Source organism: Lethenteron reissneri, chromosome 31 (genome assembly GCF_015708825.2).
Source record: "Lethenteron reissneri isolate LAM-NWPU_2019-01 chromosome 31, ASM1570882v1, whole genome shotgun sequence".
Lineage (NCBI taxonomy): Eukaryota > Metazoa > Chordata > Hyperoartia > Petromyzontiformes > Petromyzontidae > Lethenteron > Lethenteron reissneri.
In genome coordinates, this window is record NC_083809.1 from 7,089,633 (window position 1) to 7,109,048 (window position 19,416).

The window sequence follows — 19,416 nt, forward strand, 5'->3', positions numbered from 1 at the left end:
TTTGGTGGTCCTTAATTTTTTTTGACAGTCGTCATGTGTCTCCTTGGAGATAGAGAGAGCGAGTCACTATCGACCATGTCCGGACTTCGCCGACCCGGCCATCCGCACCAGCATCCACCCTGTGCCAGGTAGAGTGGTACATTCCACCATTGCAGTGGAGTTGGGGAATGGAACTTTGCAAGTGAACACTATGGGGGGGGGGGGGGGGGGTGGCTTTAAGGATGCGTTATTGACCTGGGACTGGTGGAGACACTTGAAGGCCGGTTAAGCTGCACGTGTCATGAAGCACTCTTGAGCATCGCCATGAGAGTGCAACAGAATCCCGGATGAAGACGAATACGGTACAGGCAAAAACAGACGGACAGACAAATGAACAGAGAAACATAGAGACCGACAGGCAGATAGACTGATTGAAAGAGAGCAATTCTACTAAAAAGAGATCAATATTGAGATGGCTTCATGGCGATGTGGTCAGCACGCTCACCACTGAGCACGCAGCACAGAATAACAACTTTAATTTCATCAACCTCCCAGTTTATATTTAAGTGAATTAACAATGTTCAATCTACTTTAAAGCAAATATCAAAGAGTCCATGATTTGAGGTGCCTAGATTGCTCAGGGGTCAGATCACTGAGCTGTCAACGCTGAGACGCTGAGTTTGTAACTGGAACATCCATCCGTGATTAAACCGGGTTCACAAGCGTTGCTTTTATATGGTCTCAGCCTCGTCACCAATGACTTTACACACACACACACTTTAAAACAAAGCTTTATATCAAATTAGGGGTTGTTTCCACTTAATTAAGCTAAATGAAAGTTCTGAGAATGAAAATAAAATACAATTTTCAAATGCGACAAACATTTCTCTGTAACAGGGCGTGTTAGAAAATGTCACTGCAATGGGTCTCAGAAGTAGTTCTATGAATCCTTGTTCCAGGGACAGTTCTCGAATGCACGATGTATATACACTGCTCCGCAAGCGTTCCGAATGTATTCTTCATCCTAAAACCTGATGCCGATCACGCAATTGGAACAAAACTGAGAAAACGACAAATAATTCTTAAAATCCATGTTGTTTAATCATCAGTGTGTATAGGATGTTGTGTGACAATGTCAGAGTACATATCTCGAAATAGGATATTGACCACATCTCAAGCTGAATCCAGAAAATTAAATTACTCTAAGTGTGTGTGTTTGTTTTACTATTTACAAACCTATGGATATTATTGACATTCACAGCACTTTGTAAATCCACTGCTGGATAAAGACCTCCCACACTCTTGTCGGTCATGGGTTTTATTTTCGTATCATACTTCCCCAAAGCTGGTCAGTGCAGGATTTGTTTTTTATAATGCCTCTTTGAAGGAAGCACTGGCGGGCACATTGCTTCGTCGCCGATGACGACGACGGCGACATCGTGATATTGCCTATCGGCACGTAGCCGAGATTACCTTTTATGAGGTTCTCCAAGCCTCCCTCGTAAAATATAGCGAATGTTTACTGTGATCGGCGTTCGCTTGGTTAAATACAGCGATTACGGACACTGAACTCGAGCTGAAATGCAGGGGAGGGGTGGAGTTCTCGGAGCAGGGGAGGGGGGGAGCAAAAACGGAAAGAAAAAAAGCAGAGAAAGTGTCAAAGTTGTTAAAGCAGCAGCAGCAGAGAGAGAGAGCATTGTCACGGCGTGTAGGCGTGGAGTTTTAAGGAAGGGCTTTGAGAGAGAGAGGGGGGCGAGACAGCTTGGGAGAGAAGCGCTCGGACGGACACGTGTAAGGTGGGTAGTGGCTGCGCGCTCTAACTCCTGGAGGGCCTTGGTGGGCCTCTTGAACGTGCCAGCTGTCGGGAGAGGACCTCGTTCTGAGGGTCGCCGGTAAGGGTTAGTGGATTGGGGGGGGGGGGATATCTCAATCGATGTGACAGTTTGTCGCGGTGGCAGGCATCGTGATGACTCAATGCGGAGGTTAAATTCTCCATGGGCAATACGGTATAGTGTGTTGAGCAGAATCATAATTTTGCCGTTTAATTTTATTTGAACGATGTAAAGTTCGTGGGCCACGGTGACACTGCGTTTGACGCACCGCACTATGGACCCAGTGAGCCGGTTTTGATTCCTGGTCACGACTAACGCAAGTGGTGACAAGCTGTATATCTAAAGTGATCCTGGGACCTCCCTACTCCAACCCACACTGACCACCACGGTGTGGGGAGGCCTTCATCTAACGATGGATTGACAAAAGTCTCCAATTATTATTATGAATGCAGAGTTATACTTCCTATTGTTTGAGTTGTCAACGCTTAATCATTGTTGGATGATTGCGTAACGTACACACTCATTTGTGATGGCATTTATATTTCTTTTTCCACATTGAAAAATGCTTCTTCACTGATAGAACACAATTTGTTAGTGTTCATTTGCTCCGTTTTGCTCGACAAAAGGGGTCGCAGCTGCAGATCTTAGCCCTCTTGTACTGTATATGTTTCTGCAGTTGTTAAGCATTGGTAATGATGTTTGTAAGAATATTCAAATTTTGTACTCGCAAAGCCGCTTAGGAAGACACATGGACACACGGTAACATATTACATCGTAAACCCTGCCGCAAAGTTTAACGTTGTCTATAAAGATGTCTCTTCTTGTAGGAAACATTTACTCATTGCTCGTTTGCACTACTCCTTCCAACGTGTTACTGTATTACTATATATACAAGTCCTACATTGCCTTCTTGAAAGAAAACAAAAAAACTGTTGGAGCAATTTTTTTGTAAATGACGAGAAAACCCAGCAGACAGAAAAGTGTGTGCAGATGTGGAAACAAATTGTGTTCTTGAATGTTATTCACCAGTGTTGAAATCCCCGAGTGCGGAGTTTTGTATTATCGTGGGCCAAAATATTGCAGGCAAGTAATTGGCGTAGATATTACAAAACTGGTGATGGAGGTTATCAGATTCTGTTTTGTACTCGTGATTGAGTCCATGTATTTTTAATCACGTTGTGCAAGTTACTAGTTGCGCTGTGAGTTATGTGTGCCTATGTAGCTGTGTACGTACGGTGCAAAAGAAGTTCAACATACATACATGAACCCGGCCTGCACCTGCGTTCGATTAGCGGTCATGGCTAAGATCAATGGTCATCACAGGACCGGTTCCGTGCCTCCTCTGGGTCAGCTCAGCCTTTAATGAGTACCTGGTGTGATGTGTAACAATCTCCAATGAGGACACGAAGGCGATAGGACATGATGTTGACCGCACCAACATCGCTGTGCCAGCCTTAACATCTGCTCGCCTACAGCCCTTGCCCCAATGGACTGCATAACTATGTGGGGGATCTTTATCTTTGTGGGCGATAGGACATACAAACTGTTGGCATTAGTAAAGAGTAAATGATTGGCCAGGTTTATGGCCCCTGTACTGGTATGATGTATTGTGTTTGTGTTTCTCTCTGTGTGCGAGAGAGGGGGATGCCATAGGTGCGTGTGTTTTCAGTGTCATTTCTGGCCTGTGCTTGAGTCTGTGTGCGAATTTGCAGGAGCGTCGTTTATTTCAATTGTGCCTTCGTGTGACTGAGTCAATCGGTCTGTGCCTCTGTTGGCTTGTCGGGCCTTATGTCAGATGATCTGTCGGTCATTCTAAATAGTGGATCGATACAATCAGGAGATGGAGCGATGCAATCAGCTCGTGTGCAGCTAATCGGTGGATTGTTGCAGCACAGAATCGTGAGATCTGGTGGTGGTTTGGGGATGCCTTCGTTCAGCGGAGGATTGCTCATGGCTGAATCATGATTATGTAATCATAACATAAAGCCTCTATGTCAATCCGCTAGCGGATGAAGGTCCTCCCCATGCTGTGTCAGTCATGGGGATCGTTGAACCATGCTTCGTCCGTGTGTTAGTGACGGTGTCACTCAGGGCCAGTTCAGATATCACTGCCGCTGATGGTTTATGTTGGCCATGGCCGGGTTCGCAGTGTCATTCAATGACCATTGTGCCACCGCTTTACCCGTGGCCATCGGCAATGCTGTCAGTTATTGGTACCTCTTCCTCCCTGGAACAATGACAGAAAATCATGCAAAGCCGTGGTTCTTCTTTCGTACGGCTGATGTAGACGCAGAGCAACGGCGACAATGTCACATTCAGGGTGGTCCAGCCGGACAACTGCGTTAGGCGTAGCGGAGTGCATCGCCGTGATGATGTCTCTCGCCTTCGTATTTGTGGATCGGGGCGTTGCGTCGTTGTCCGTTGCTACGGTCTGTTCTGGACGACCCGCAGTCGCACACTGCCTGGAGAGTTGTTCATTTTCCATTTGTGCATCAGGTATCCGCATCTGCAGCCATCGTGTGTCGATCGAGGAGGATGCCACCCAAAAGCGGACAGCTCTTGTGGCCACTTATTTCGGCAACGTTTCCCGTGCCATCACACACGAGATTGAGATGTCATTATCAAAGAAAACGAAACACTTCGGCATTGAGAGTCAAAGAGAACGGTTGTCGCTGTGACATTATGGGAGCGCAACGGTGGCGGTGTGCTGTATTGTCATGTTAAAGTATTTTTGCGTCTCGGTAATGAACTATGTAACCCGTATGGGGGACAGCCTGGGACAGGCAGCATACGGTACCATCTATGAGATAAGATAAACACTATTTGGTTTGCAAATATCAGAGAAAGAAATCATGAAAAAAAGTACATCAGGTTCTCAAGGAAATAATTTACAGGTAGAGTAATCAATAGGGGCAGGAGCAGTGGCACAGTGGTTAGCGCATCGTGCTGTGAACCCAGTGGCCTGATTCCCGGCCACGGCTAACATAAGTAGCACGTGATATCTGGACTGCTCCGGGGCCTCTGCTTCAGCAATGTTTCGCGAACCAGCATGGTGAAGTATGACCAAGGGCTGATAATAATTATGCTTTTCCTTGGAGTATATTACTGTCGATAATCAGTGACTTAGCTGTTAGCGGACACCTCTTGACTACCATGCTGTTATAGTACTTTAACAGGTTTCAGAAGCAACGAAGGATTAAGCCTGGATAGCAGGTGTTGTAGGCATTGTCGGTAGCAGCAAAATCAACCGTTGTATTGTACTGTCCCCCGCATCTATGCTCCCTGCCTTCGCCAACCTGCACTGACAAACGTGGTGACGTATAGTCACATAATCCTCACGGCCCACGTGGCGTGAGGGTTATGGGCAGGCCCTCATCCAGCAGTGGACTGAGGTGCAACACGGTGCTTTGGAAGGTGGAGTTTGGTGGCTCGTGTTGTGAGGGTCAGCGTGGGCCATGGCACTCGCCCTGCTGGGCTGCTGGGTAGCCAGGAGCTGCCACCGGATCAAGTTGCCTACTGCCTTGTCTGATTCGAATGCTCCTCAATCGTGTTGGTTTCTGCGGACACTCGAGTTTTCTCGCACACGCAAAACAAAAACAGTCATTAAGTCGACATTGCTGAAGGCTGGAGTTGAAGATTTGCTATATAATCGTAAGACTTTAAGCGTGCCAAGGCCCACACTATGGCACTCCCACGTGAGTTGCGTGCCCTTTAAACCCTCGCTCCCCCACCCCTCCTCCGGCTGTGCTGTCGCGCTTGCCTGCTTATGTTGGGGGCTTGGCACCAGTGCTGCGTTACGGCTGGGGCAACTGCGTTGCTGTTCAGCAGCTGATAATATATGTAACTGTTCAACTGCAGCAACAATGATTGTGGTTATGTTACACCTCTGTGTTAACTGTGGTCATAAAATGTCATTTATTCAACGGAATCGTTTATGGAGGCGTGTGGTGTCTCTCTTGTCTCTATCGATGATAGGAAGTATATTTTAGGATGAATACTCTCTGAATAAAAATCTATTTTTTATTTTGCGGGGGTGGATAGCACACTACGTGATGAACCTGGTAATCTGAGCGTGAATCCCAGCCACGACTGTATCACTTGTTCGTCATATAACCTAAGTGGAATGCAAGCAATGTGGATTTCGTAGGGACTCACTGCGATTTCTCTCGATCATTATTGTCCAAATACCTGCGTGCTTTTGAGAAACTTACGAGACTTTCAGAGAGGTGATATTATTTGTTGGCAAATCGTCCTCGATGACCCCTACCTCTGTTCAAGCAGCCATTCATCATCGCATCCTGTTTGAGCAACCAAGTGCGAGGCACCTTCCCATGACATCATCGTTTACAACTGGCGGGTCATTTAATGTTTCGAGGTGTTATATGTAATTTTTTTTACTCAAATTCGAAGATAAAAATTTTGGGATTTGAGGAAGCTGACTTTTCTAAGAATGTCCTCGGGAAGAGACATTTTTTTGGTTTTCATTCATTTTGTCCTCTGACGTACGTATCATTGTGGGAGATACAGAGAGTGACGGACGGATGCTCGTGAATTATATAAAGGGTGCTTTAAATGTTTTTTAACACTTCTGAGAATTTGCAACAATACTACAAGAAATGTGGAGACCACCTGGAGAAGATTCCAGGCACGCGTTGACAATGATGGCAAACAAGTGGAGACTCTTTGACTTTTTGAAGCCATTAACATACATTTGTTATCATGTTACAGTGTATTATCCGTTTTCCCCCATTAAAAACGATAGTCTCATGTAAGCGTTAACATTTTCTTGAAGCACCCTGCATATAGCGATAATAATTTCAACTTGTAATGGTCCGCACAGTATTCGCTCACTCTGGAAAAGAGAGAGAATGGCTCAGAGCCGCGATTAGGAACCACAGACAAGCGGGCAAAGGCAGATAGGCGGTTGCCTGGTGCGGATAATTACCTAAGCTCTGGGGTCCCTATATATTAAGATGTTTTCATAAAATCAATGAGTGGTTACATATCAGAGAAAACCAGAGCAATCCGGAGAAAATGATTTGCCTGAGCAGATGCCAGCGTACATAATTTTTTGTTCTGAAAGGGGCCGTCCATAAATGACGTCACGCGATTTTGGACGATTTTTGACCCCCCCCCCCCTTGTCACGCAGCGTCACAAAAAGTCAGACCCCCCCCCCCTCAAATATGACATCACAAAGCTCTGCCCCCCCCCCCCCAAATAAAACATGCTTCAAATCGCTTTAAACTATTGTCATTGTGGTGCGTATTTAATGTGCCGCTGCACTCTGATGTTGTAGGAGAAAACATTTATCAAAAAGTATATTTAATGAAGTAGAACGTGTTGTCTATATTTATTTAAAGTTGCACATTTTGATGTGACGTCACATTTCTCACCCCCCCCCCCCCCCCCGTCGTCACACATCGTCACAAATGTCTGACCCCCCCTCCCCTAGGTGCGTGACGTCATTTATGGACGACCGCCAAGCAGTGCGATCGCCCATCAAAGTGTGTTTCGTTTGTTGTCGCTCACACGCACCTCCAATTAGCATGGTTGGCTACGTACGGTGCGAAAGAAGTTCAACATACATACATAGTCGGGAGATGGCGGAACAGCGATATAGTGCAAACCACGCGTAGATTAAATTGTACAGGATGCGTGGTTTAAATTCCAACTTTGCGGAGCATTGCTATTCCCTCGCGTGTGGCATCGGACAAAGATCCTAAATGCAAGACCCGGCTTCAAGGGGGAATTGCGGAGACTGGCCGAGCCTTAGCCAGGGATTGGTAAATAAGTGGCATTGTCATGACGTCCGCGCTACGAGGCAGCTGAAAAGAGGCAGACTTCTTCTTCTGTTTGTTTGTCTTGTTGTGCGTGGCGTGCAACAGTGTGAGGTGACGTCGTGCCGTGTTGTGTATGAGCCGAAAGGGCCCTTTACCGTCACGCAAACATCATAGCAACTCGCAAAACAAACACAGAGAGAGAGAAAAGCCCAACTCAGGTTTCCGTGTGCTCGGGACACGGTAGCCAGCACCTGGTGAGTCGGACAGTCGATGGGACGCCGTTTGTTGGTAGCTACACCCGCGTGGGTATTTGCGATTAATCGAATAACTTAGTTATTAGCCCAACGACTTAATTGGGTTAACGACTCAAGTGAAAGCAAGTGTATCTTCTCATCCGTGCCATAGAACGATACGGTGCTCGAGAACGCCTCTTTTTGGTCGGCTGTCAGCGGACGCGCGTGACATATCTGGATTTATATCTCGAAATAATCAGCGACGTCGTTGCGGACGATCTCAAGGGCAACATCACTTAAGCAGACAACACGGCTCCTTGAGAAAAAAAGTGTATTTCTTGCACAAGCCATTAGTCTCGCGACTTTTTGGGAGTGGGCAATTTCAGTAGCGTTTGTTAACAGACAAAGCAAACTCTGGACCGGTTTGACCGCACGGTGTCTCATCAGCGGGGTCCAGGGAGGTCGCTTGAATGGTTTTATATGTTCCGATCACTGGTCACCAACGGTCGGTCTGCTTTACAACTTGTATCCATCGCTATTACCACCAGGGGTGAGAACACAGGAAGGTGAGTGGCTGTGCTGTCAGAGACCGAGAGTCCGTACGATCCGCGAGTAACAGAAAGAGACAGTCCATGATTGAACGGCCAAATCGAGAAATTAGTTGTTCTTCAGTTGGACCGCAGGTCACGGACAACATCATTTACGGATATGAGGAATTCTAATGTAGTTGTTCTTTAACCAGTTGTAAGTAGAGCTGGGCTATCTGATTACACCGTGTAAAAAAAAAATTGTTCCTGGGTAGTAAGAGTTATTTCCTAATTTCTTATGCCTCAAAAGTACAGAAAGTGGCTATTATTCCCCACAAACTTTGCTTTTGTGACCAGGACAGTGATATTTTGAAATTGACCTATTTTCATTGAGAAAACGTGGTGTACATTTGTGTCATTCCTTTACATAAAGTCCTGGTCACAAAAGCAAAGTTTGTGGGCAAAATAGCCACTTTCTATACTTTTTAGGCATAAGCAAATATAAAAATAACACTTAGTACCCCGGGACAAAAATCGTGTTACGTAGTGTAATTTGAAGAAGCAGTTACTCGTATCAGTTACAGTTCGAAATGACTCGACTAATCGGAGAAAAAAAAAAGAATAGTTGGAAATAAGTCTCGCCTCTGTCGCCGTGTGTGCCGCTGGACGGGAGGTCATGGGTGGGCAGGGCTAGGTGACCGGTACCATCGGCCCCGTCACGTGTCACCAACTCGTCGAGGGGGGGGGGGGGCGAGGTGATCAGCGGATAAACGGAATGATCAGATACGTGAACGTCTATGGCGAGAGACATTTCCACTAAGCACAAACGTGATAAGTCGCTGGAGAAATATAAATCGAAGACCAATTGGGAAAGTGTATGTGCGATTAATAATACCTTGTGACGAGTTCACAATAATACCTTGTGACGAGTTCATGTGTATACAATTATCAGAGCGTGTTTGTTTGCACGTTTTGCCACAATTATGTGTGGCTAATGCGGACTTTGATGCTTTGCAATAGGTGTCTATTTGGCGTTTGAACATCTTAACACCTGTTTTTATTGCCAGAAAGGGTGAAGCCTTTTCTTATATTTTTAAATCCTTTATATTAAGTTTGCTTGCTTGCTTACGACCGTACAAATCTTTCGGTCGTTTTTTAACCCACTTCCGGTGATCCAATCGAGCTGACATTTTGCACACAGACTCGTTGTGCGTGACAATTCATTTTCGTGAATTTTTTTTTCCAATTTCCACTTTTTAGGAAAAATTTTTTTTCATATTTTATTTAAAATACCAACGTGATAAAAATGAAACTCTTACTCAAGAAAAACAGAAATGAACAATAAAATAAAACCGATGCCACGCATATAAAGGATTTATAGTGAAAAACTTTGTTTTTACGGGTTAATTTTTTATCATCGAAAATATAATATTTGCGAACATCTATAGACCAAAAGTTCGGGTGCGCAGTGGACAAATGCGGAACTGGATTCGTGGTCGATACATACAATTGCGCGAATATATATGATGGACGTCCATGTGACGTTATACCGCGTGTATCATATTTCGGACGCACACTCACTCACTTATCCGCGTTGCTCTTGCAAATTAACGATGCTCGATGGGCCCTCACTTGGTTAAACAGAGGCACGTTTGACTGTGTGACGAGGGCCGGGTTTGAGCGATGGGTTTCAGGGGTTCAATGAGTCTCAAGTCGGTGCCAAATTCTCAGGCTGACGTTAGGAGTTCCCCTAACATTGTGCCTCATGGATATGTTTGTCATTTTGGGCAGTCGATCAGCCAGCTCATCACTCAGCTTATCCATGTATCTATATGTCAGTAAAGCAATCACCTCGTCAGCCGTACAGTCATTTCGATAATAATATGCAAACAACAAGAATAATTATAATGTACAGCCCAATTTGCCATAACACACCACCTTGGCGATTTATCCCATTGCTGGCTCTCATTTATGCCAGAAACCCAATCAAAAGAAACATTGTGCGTCACATGAGTCACACCCTAAGGGTTCTTATTAGCAATTCGTTTATAGCCCTTTATCAACCCACTGCTGAATGAATGCCTCCCCACACCATATGAATCATGGGAGGTTGTTTAACCATATACTTCACCACACCGGTCAGTGTGCGTTTACAGAAGTGGGGAGGACCAGGACCGGTTGAGGTATCACTCTAAACTAAACCATTTTTAAAAAAATATTCTACCAAGTAAGGCTCAATTAGCTCTATCACTCTTTTTCAGAAGCGATCTGGACACATATGACAGCTCAGTGAAGTGGCTTATAATGTGTAACATCCACGTAACCACGGTGAGACTATGCAAACTTTATACCAGGCAAGGTAGTTAACTGCTCGCCACCGTGAGACCCAATGATGTATGTTATGGCCAGGAATTAAATTCTGGATGCTCGGTTTGTATCACAGTGCACAAACCACTGCGCTACGGATGGCTCTATGTTGCCTGTATGAATGTAAACCGGAGTTTAAGGCCCGAGTGCTGATGTGTGACACATTCTAATCGGCCAGAAAATGCCATTAATTGGCATACATATCACATGTGGTGGAGGTTCACACATTTTGTCTTGTGTCGATGATGCAATTGGGCCATAGTTTAACAACTATATTGACATAACAGGCAACGTCTAGTTGTCTTCTTCTTTATTACTAGACGATGATGTCAGCTTAGTCAGAGTTTGAAGCAGAGATAAAAGCTACTTCGTGGATCGAGCCAAGATGAGATCACAGGCAATTGACATTTTTTGACGGTCTTCCCATAAACTTTCAGATTGAAATGTCTTCAGCTGTGGTTTACCCCATGCTCGTCTGCCAAAAACCCCCAGCACAGCTGCAGTTGACACAATTCAAGTACAAACCCAAATTATATACGAGAGCATGTTCTGTTTATTATTTTAACATTTCTGGGTTACGATTCCTCCAAGATATTGTTCGTGCAATGCAGTTCATCATCATCATGAACAGCCATAGTCAAGCCACTGCTGGGTGAAGGCCTCCCAAAGACACTATCATCTCCTACGATCTTCCGATATTGCAATAATACAGTAATAATGCAGCAATAAGGAAAAAAGTCGATGGGGAGCCGAGTGGTTCACACCCTGTCTGTTGGTCCAGTTAAGTTTGCAGGATTTGATGGTTTGATTCCCGCTACCATCCAGATATACGTCATTATCATGAACCATTTTCCGCCCACTGTTGGAGGAAAGCCTCCCCTTATTCAATCCCTTATTCATTCCCACATGCATACCCTTAGTCGTTCACTTATTCATTTCCTTACTCTCTACTTTCACCCTCATACCCCTGCATCCCAGGGTCTCCCAGCTTATCCCTCCCCTCTGAGCCCTGTTTTCGCCAGGACGTCAACATTCCAGGAGATGAGCTGTTGCGTGTTCCCAAATTCTTCCCCAAGTCCTCCGCAGAAACACAGAGATATCGGGGTGGCCCCTGACATGGTTTTTAATCAATCAATCCCGTGTATGCTAACAACGTACGGCTTAGCTATTGATTAAATACATTTTAAACATCATTTACTTCTTGTGATAATTGGACAAACATCAATAATAATAATAATAATTTTGTTGTTTAGTACCCAGGAAAGCCTCAATGATATTCAGAACTTTTTCAGAAGGATCCTACTTTGGGATGCTTGGCCAATTGCCATTAATACGCGTGTTGTATACGGAAGAAAACTGGAGGAATCCAATGCACATGGGGGGATAACACTCAAAGTTTTACACGGATAGATTTAAGAATATATTCTTGTTACTTAAGGCTGCATCGGTGTCCTCTGCAGTTGTGAGTTGGCCTTGATGTGGGACGGAATTATGGTGACCCTCGTTGCTTGCCCCATTCTTAATTAAATCTCACATAGTTTTCCCTCTTGTACGACCCTGCAAGTATATCCCCACCCAAATCTCCTGTGTAAACACAGGGCCTCTGCGCCATTTAATGAAGGGTGTCATTAATTGTGGCATCAAATGGTCATTTCAAGAGACAAACAAAATTGAGAATCAATTAATGACCTGGCCGCTCCAGCCTCGCCATGGCAGCGCGAGATTGAAAGTGACACTCTCTCATGGTTCGGAATTGCGTGACGCGGCTGGGTAAAACTAAACTAGTTTAATTTTAGCAGGTAAGGCCCCGCTGAGCTACATAGCAATTTTCTTTTCAGAAGCGACCCGCCTATCACAAATGGTAACTCAATGAAGTGGCTCATAGCGTGGAAATTCACAGCAGCCAAATACTCCAAACGCACGTTGATTCTAAATGTGGAGGAAAAACCCGGAGGGAGCCGGAGATAAGTCCACGCAAACACAGGGAGAACATTTAAACTCCAAATATGCAGGCGTTAGGGTCGGAATCGAACCCACGACCTCCTGCATACCGGGCGAGGTAGTTAACATCTCGCCGCCGTGGCACCCCAAGTAAAGCAGGATTTCGGTGTCACTTAAATAAAGGGTGTCATTAATTGTGGCATCAAGTGATCCTTTCAAGAAATAACAAACAAACAAAAATAATCCATCATTGCACCGCCGTCTCCTGACCCCTGCATCCCCCGGTGTGCCACGCCCGGCGAGTTTGCCCACCGAGGTGAGCGCGAGGCCAGGGTGGAAGAGCCGCCGCCACTTCTCCGCCCGGTGCCCAATAAAGGTCACGGGCCAGCGGACCAGCTGGCGCCAAGGCATTCACGTCGTCGCGTCTTGGAACGGCGATAGCGCTCGTCTGGCGGGCAATAAAGGTGGTGGCTCCGAGTCGCTGCCGTGAACCGGGACCCGTGGCCAAGGTCCACGTGCCACTCCTCGTCCTTGCCGAGAGCGCACGGGATTGCCACGGCTATTTAAATGTGCTCGCCGTGACGGCAAACTATTTATTGCCAAAGCAGACGCGAATGAATGTTAACGGCGATATATATATATACGTTATAGAGCAACGGTTTTTTTTTGTTACACACGAACTTTAGACATGGCAGGTTGTTTTTTTTTTTAATGCTTCACAAGGAGAGGCACTCGGTATGTCAGGGTGTTGGCGGTGACGTGGGTAGTATGAGGCGGTTCAGCGGTATAGCTGTTGACTCATACAACTGATGAAGATAATGGGGTCTTGCCTCGGTCAACATGCGATGGGTGTTTAATTCAGGTTCATGTTCAAATACTTGATGTGAGCCAGGCGGTGGTGGCTGTGCACGTGGCCTGTACTCCAGCACTGTTGGTGAATCACACACAGATGTTGTGAAACTCCCTTCCCGTAAGGCGTCAACGCGCCATGCGCTGGCTTGCCAGGAGAAGGTCCCATTTGTTCCATCTGTATGGCATCCATTTGTTTCCCCCCCGTGCATCACGTGGGGTTCCCCCCAGGTGCTCCGGGTTTCCTCCCACGTGTAAGCACTCGTTAATTTGCTGAAAATAATTATTCATGTATAGAGGACCGCAGAGCTTGGACAAATTGTTGGCGCCAGCTCACCGCCTGACCGCCTTCACACTCGTCTGTGGTTCCTCGCGCCTCTGAGTCGTTCTTCTCTCCCTCCGAGAGCGAGCGGATGCTGTGCGGCGGTGGCGTCGGTGCGTTACAAGTTCAATTATCATTGGACATCCGGTAGGACAATAAAAAAAATGTGAGAGCCCTTCTAAATAATTTTTCCCTCTTGCCGACGGTTTAAACACGCATGTGTTCTTTTTAATTCGTTGCATGAATTGCATTTGGGATGGAGTGAATTAATCGGCAAGGTGACTCAGCGACTGATCGATCGATCGAGCGACTTCAACTCCCGGTCGCGAGTTGACTCAGCCTATCATCCTTCTGGGGTCGAAAAGTCGAGGTTTAAAAGTGCATAGCTCCAGTGGCTTCCTAATATCGGAAGGAAGAGCATTCCAGACGGCCGCAAAAGCGCATCTGAAAGCGCGCGATGCGATGACCGTCTTTGTTCGGTGGTCAGCCAAATGCCGCTGCTGCTGCGAGGATGACCGGAGTTTGCGTGACGGGTTATGCTGCTTGACAAGACCAGCAAAGCATTGTGGTTCACTTGTGGCGATCACTTTGTGTCCAACGAGCGCGACGATATAAAGGAGTGCGACCTCATTAAAAAAGTTAACCCGTAAAAACAAAGTTTTTCACTATGAATCCTTTATATGCGTGGCGGCTAGAGTCCTCTCGTCCTCTGGCTTGAGATGGCTGCCACCTATGGGTCAGATGATTGCCTGCCACCATTAAGCAATTGGTAATTAAATATAAAAAAAAATCCTAAAAAGTGTAAAGTTTTGGAAACATTGTTTCACTAAAATAAATTGTCACGTACAACGAGTCTGTGTGCAAAATGTCAGCTCGATTGGATCACAGGAAGTGGGTTAAAAAACGACCGAAAGATTTGAACGGTCGTAAGCGCGCAAGAAAGCAAGTGAACTTAATATAAAGGATTTAAAAAGATGCTGATGACGACGTCGACTGAATGTTTAACTGCGCCTCACTATTGCAGAGCGCCTCACACGTGTGCACACGTGCTTCTCTCAGGCCACGTGGAGAGACGGAAGACGTGACGGGAGGGGGAGGCACGCGACCTTCGCGAGCGGCACGTCCACCTCCACCGTGCGAGCCGCGCAGGAATGACCCGCGGGGTGCACGATTAGCGCACGTTCGTGATTAATGGCTCGATTGATAGGCTGGACATCGAGGTGGTGTCGCTTCGACGGGTTTTCTCGGTGGGTTCGCCTCGGATTTGCCTGAAGGTAGATCGCTGCGGTTAAGCCGCCGTGCATTCGGATTGAGCCAGAAGACAATGGAGTTCGCAAGCGACGTCATGCACAGGTCAAGGACTCTCCCGTCTGTCCCTCTGATCTTGCTGCTGCTGCTGCTACTGGGAGTGTTGTCCGGGGTGCCTGCTCGGACGCACGGGGTGGATCTTTCCCGGAAGGAAGATGGACGGTGCCGACGTGTCGAGCCCCCGCTCACGCAGTACGAAGGTGACGGCCCACACGTGCGCACGCTTGCTCACGCGTGCGCGTACACCTGTAGGCCAGTCGGTTTCAAAGGCAATTGTCAGAGCGTGTTCGTTTGCATGTTTTTTTGCCACCACAAGTGTGTGTGGTCAATGCAGACTTGATGCCTTGCATTAGGCATCTGTTTGGTGTTTGAACATCTTAACACCTCCTGTTTTACTGCCAGAAAGGCTAAAGCCTATTCTTATTTACTCACCATTTTGATTACTGGCAAAAATGTCGCATAGATACGTACACGTGTGCTGCTTGCTGTTGCTCACATGCCGTCTTAGGCCTCTGAGCCTGTTCTCAGCAACCGGTGTGTCCTTCTATAATAGGTGTCCACCGATACCACTTTGGATTTTTTTGGAGAGCACCTCGTGATCTCCGAGTGAAAGGTGGTACAAAAGAGTAAATTATTATCTTAATAATTGTTAGGTTTTTTCTTGACTGGTCATCGAACAAAGATGGGCACTGCATTGCGTTCTTTCAGATGCGCTTCTGCGGCCGTCTGGAACGCTCTTCCTTACGATACTAGGAAGCCACCGGGAGCTATGCACTTTCAAAATCTAGATTGACAACTCATTTCCTTACAACTGCCTTTTGTGTTAAGTTTCGTTGCACTTTCCCCACGCACCTGCGATTAGCACGGTTGGCTACGTACAGGGTGCGAAATAAGTTCAACGTACCTGCATACATTTACCAAAGGCTCTGTCTTGTGTGTCCCCCTTCAAAGACGTGGAGCCTTGGCTATCAAGTTTCTCCTTCCCAGGAGCTGAGGGCTACTCACAGCTGTCGCTGTACCCCCCGCGGGCGCAGCTGCTCGTCGGAGCCAGGTAAAGCGAGACGTCACGGCGTGAAGCCACCAAATGCCCCTCGGCATTGGTCAGGGGGCAGCTCCCGGTTTCCCGAAAGATTGTCTCGCACCAACAGTCTGTGAGCGAGCGAGCGCGTGCGTGTGTGTGCATCTGTGCAAACGGCTGCGCGTGCGTGTGATGTTTATCGAGGTCGACGTGTACGTTTGCACGGTACACACGGCGGCGATTGAAGGAATGAGCAATGCCGAAGAGTCACTCTTGTCGGGTGGGTGCGATGCCTCGTAATCCGCTGCCGTCAAATTCTCTTGCAGGAACCACCTCTTCCGATTAAACCTCAGCAGCCTGGCTGTGGTTCAGGTACGCTCAATTCATTGATAGCGCAGTGTAAATCAGTGACACGGCCCAGGGAGTGTGTATTCGCGGACTTGTGTGCGTTCTGTGTGCACGCCTGCATACACGTGTGTACGTTGCGTGTGCACGCTGTCATGGGAACCCTGATCGAGTTAAATTCTACATCAATGGGAAACTTATATTTTAACTTGTCCTGGGCCTCTTTTAGGTCGACTCAGACTTTAACGAGTACCTGATGCAGTGTGAAAACATTAGCACTGGTGACACGAAGGTGGACGGGAGGTGGTGCTAGTCACACCAACCTCTCATGCGCCATGCCGGCCTCAATAGGTGCTCGTGAACAGCACTTGCCCCAACAGTCTGTTTGGGCTATATGGGGGATCTTTGTTTGTGTGTATGATGCAGGCAGTGAGACTGGATTTTTCGTGCACCACGTTATGGTCCTCCGTCACCTGAAATTCAATTCCAAGGCCACATTTAGCACAAATGGTGATTGGTATCTGACAGCCATGTAACTATTCACTGATTCATCCGTAAAAATCAATTTGTGCGCTCAGGACACACGACATCTGATCGCGTGTCAAAGAATCAAGTGTTCACGAGTAATGAAATATATATGAAAATCATGTGTTAATGCCCCTTAAAGCCAACAAAACAAGCCTGACAACACAGACGTATATTTATTATAATAATGTAATAATAACTAATAATTTATTCAGCAGCGCCACGCTGAGGTGTACGACTCTCTTCCAGGAGGGTCCTGCATTTGGTAGTTTTTTTTATTTTAATTAGAAAATAAATATGTATTTATACTGGAGGAATGCTATGAGCTATAAAGTTATTTTGCACAGATCTCCAGTAGGGGCATGGGGTCAGAAAGTTACAACAACAACAACAAACAGTACAAACCCACGATATGAGTGCAAAGTGTAGGAAAGGTAAACAAATCACAAAGAAAAATGAACAATTTTTTTTTTATTTTACCAGGTAAGGCCCACTGAGCTATATTCAAAAGTGACCTGCCCACAAATGATAGCTCAACAAAGTGGCTCATCATGTGGAAATGTATAGCAGCCTGTGCATTATGCCAAAGCCATCAGCAGTTGCTGAAGAATTTGCATTGTGGTGTCCCCTAGTCTTGTATGTATGTTGAACTTCTTTTGCACCGTACATAACCAACCGTGATCATTGGAGTCCTGGGTGCCCGTCAACATAAATTCGGTCCCATGTGCTCAAATGTGGATGTTTTTTTTTGCCAGCGTGCACTATTATTCCGTCACAATTATTATCGCGGTTGCACCCGATTCAAGAGCCGAATGGCTCACAGGGTTATACCTAATAAATGAACTGAACTGAACTGATTTGCCGACTTGATCAGCCCTGATCGTCCAAATGCTGAAGCTACTCGGGATCTTGATTGCCGTGTCCCTGGCCTGTACTTTTGTTCCCAGTCCGTGGAGTGGCGATCGGACGAGGCGACGATCAGGGCATGCATTAGCAAGGGCCGCTCCGTGGTGAGAACACACGCATTTTCCTGTGTCATTCATGTCGCTGGATAACTTGGGAGTCCCAATTCCCACTTTGTTTTATTCTTATTCGTGCCATTGTGCTAATTCTATCATTCCGAGGGGTCAGAACTGGGATTTATATCATCTCTATTGATATCTCTGTACCAGGTGGTGGAAATTCCACATTGCCGTGATGGGGGCCAGTATCTCCGTATGAAAACCACGGTTGACTTCCTACAATGCGGCACTCTTTGGAGTGGGTAGAATGTGAAATTTCACAGGCCTTGTCAAATAAAGTAAATACAAACCGCTATCCACTATCAATTCAGGCTCATGATTCAATTGAGTAATCGAGTATATTTGTTTACATTGTAGTGAATACTACTGTTGGCTACAATGGTTCAGTGGACTTATATACAGTACTTACACAGGTTGTAGAGGCAACGGTGCAACATTGCAATTTCGTGATGGTGCACGATCCTCCACTTGAGGGAACCCTTGAGAACCCCTCCAGAGGGCAGGTAGTTGGCCTACTCTTCCACACTGGGAGTACCCTCACTTTACCGCATCTCCCCGCAACCTGCCGATCGATAAACTGTGGTGTGTCCACAAAGCAACGTACGTACAAATAAAATAACAACAGCAAAAAAAACGTGGATCTTTACACGCCCGATTTAATGCGTGTGCCGCGAGTTTACGAATCGGTATTAACCGATGCACCGTCCGTTGCACTCCGCCGTGTGCAACGCGTGAACCGACGTTCCTCGGAGTTCTCCGAGCGTATCGTCCTCTGAACCTCCATCCACCCTCTCCCAGGACGAGTGTCAGAACTACCCGAAGGTGCTGCTCGTTCGGGGCAAGCACGTCTTTGCTTGCGGCACGAACGCCTTCAGCCCCGTGTGCGCTCGCAGGCAGGTGAGACAAGCTGAGCCTCGACTCTGAAATAAAAAAATATAACGGAATCGGTGATCGTGTGTGTGTGTTGCTGTGTTGCGTGTGTGTGACGGGTTTAACGACACCTTTACATTTACGCGATCTAACCCAAAAAAAACTTCTATTATGGACCCCAATGTGTTTTTACTTAAGTGTCAAAATGACCTATGAACTCCGCACCCCCCTCTGCAGGCGGAGGACCTGTCGGTGACGCACGAGCGTGTGAGCGGGGTGGCGCGCTGCCCCTACGACCCGCGCCACCACTCGGCGGCGCTGCTAACGCCGCGCGGGGAGCTCTACGCCGCCACCGTCATGGACTTCTCTGGGCGCGACCCGGCCATCTACCGTAGTCTGGGGGGCCTGCCCCCCCTCCGCACGGCGCAGTACAACTCACGCTGGCTCCACGGTACCGCTCGCACCGCATCGCGCAGCGGGGCACGTTGCAGCCACAG

The 19,416-nt window shown here is 46.8% G+C and overlaps 1 protein-coding gene across 1 annotated transcript in view; it reads left to right on the top strand.

The window, feature by feature from the left end:
- The first annotated feature begins 9,633 nt into the window (after nt 1–9,633).
- LOC133349740 (semaphorin-5B-like) overlaps nt 9,634–19,416 on the top strand; it is a 37,409-nt gene continuing 27,626 nt past the window's right edge. The window contains 6 exon segments of the mRNA XM_061563453.1: nt 9,634–15,339; nt 16,091–16,190; nt 16,484–16,529; nt 17,975–18,037; nt 18,848–18,946; nt 19,157–19,370. Coding sequence (XP_061419437.1) covers nt 15,156–15,339; nt 16,091–16,190; nt 16,484–16,529; nt 17,975–18,037; nt 18,848–18,946; nt 19,157–19,370 — 706 coding nt within the window. The 5' untranslated portion in view covers nt 9,634–15,155.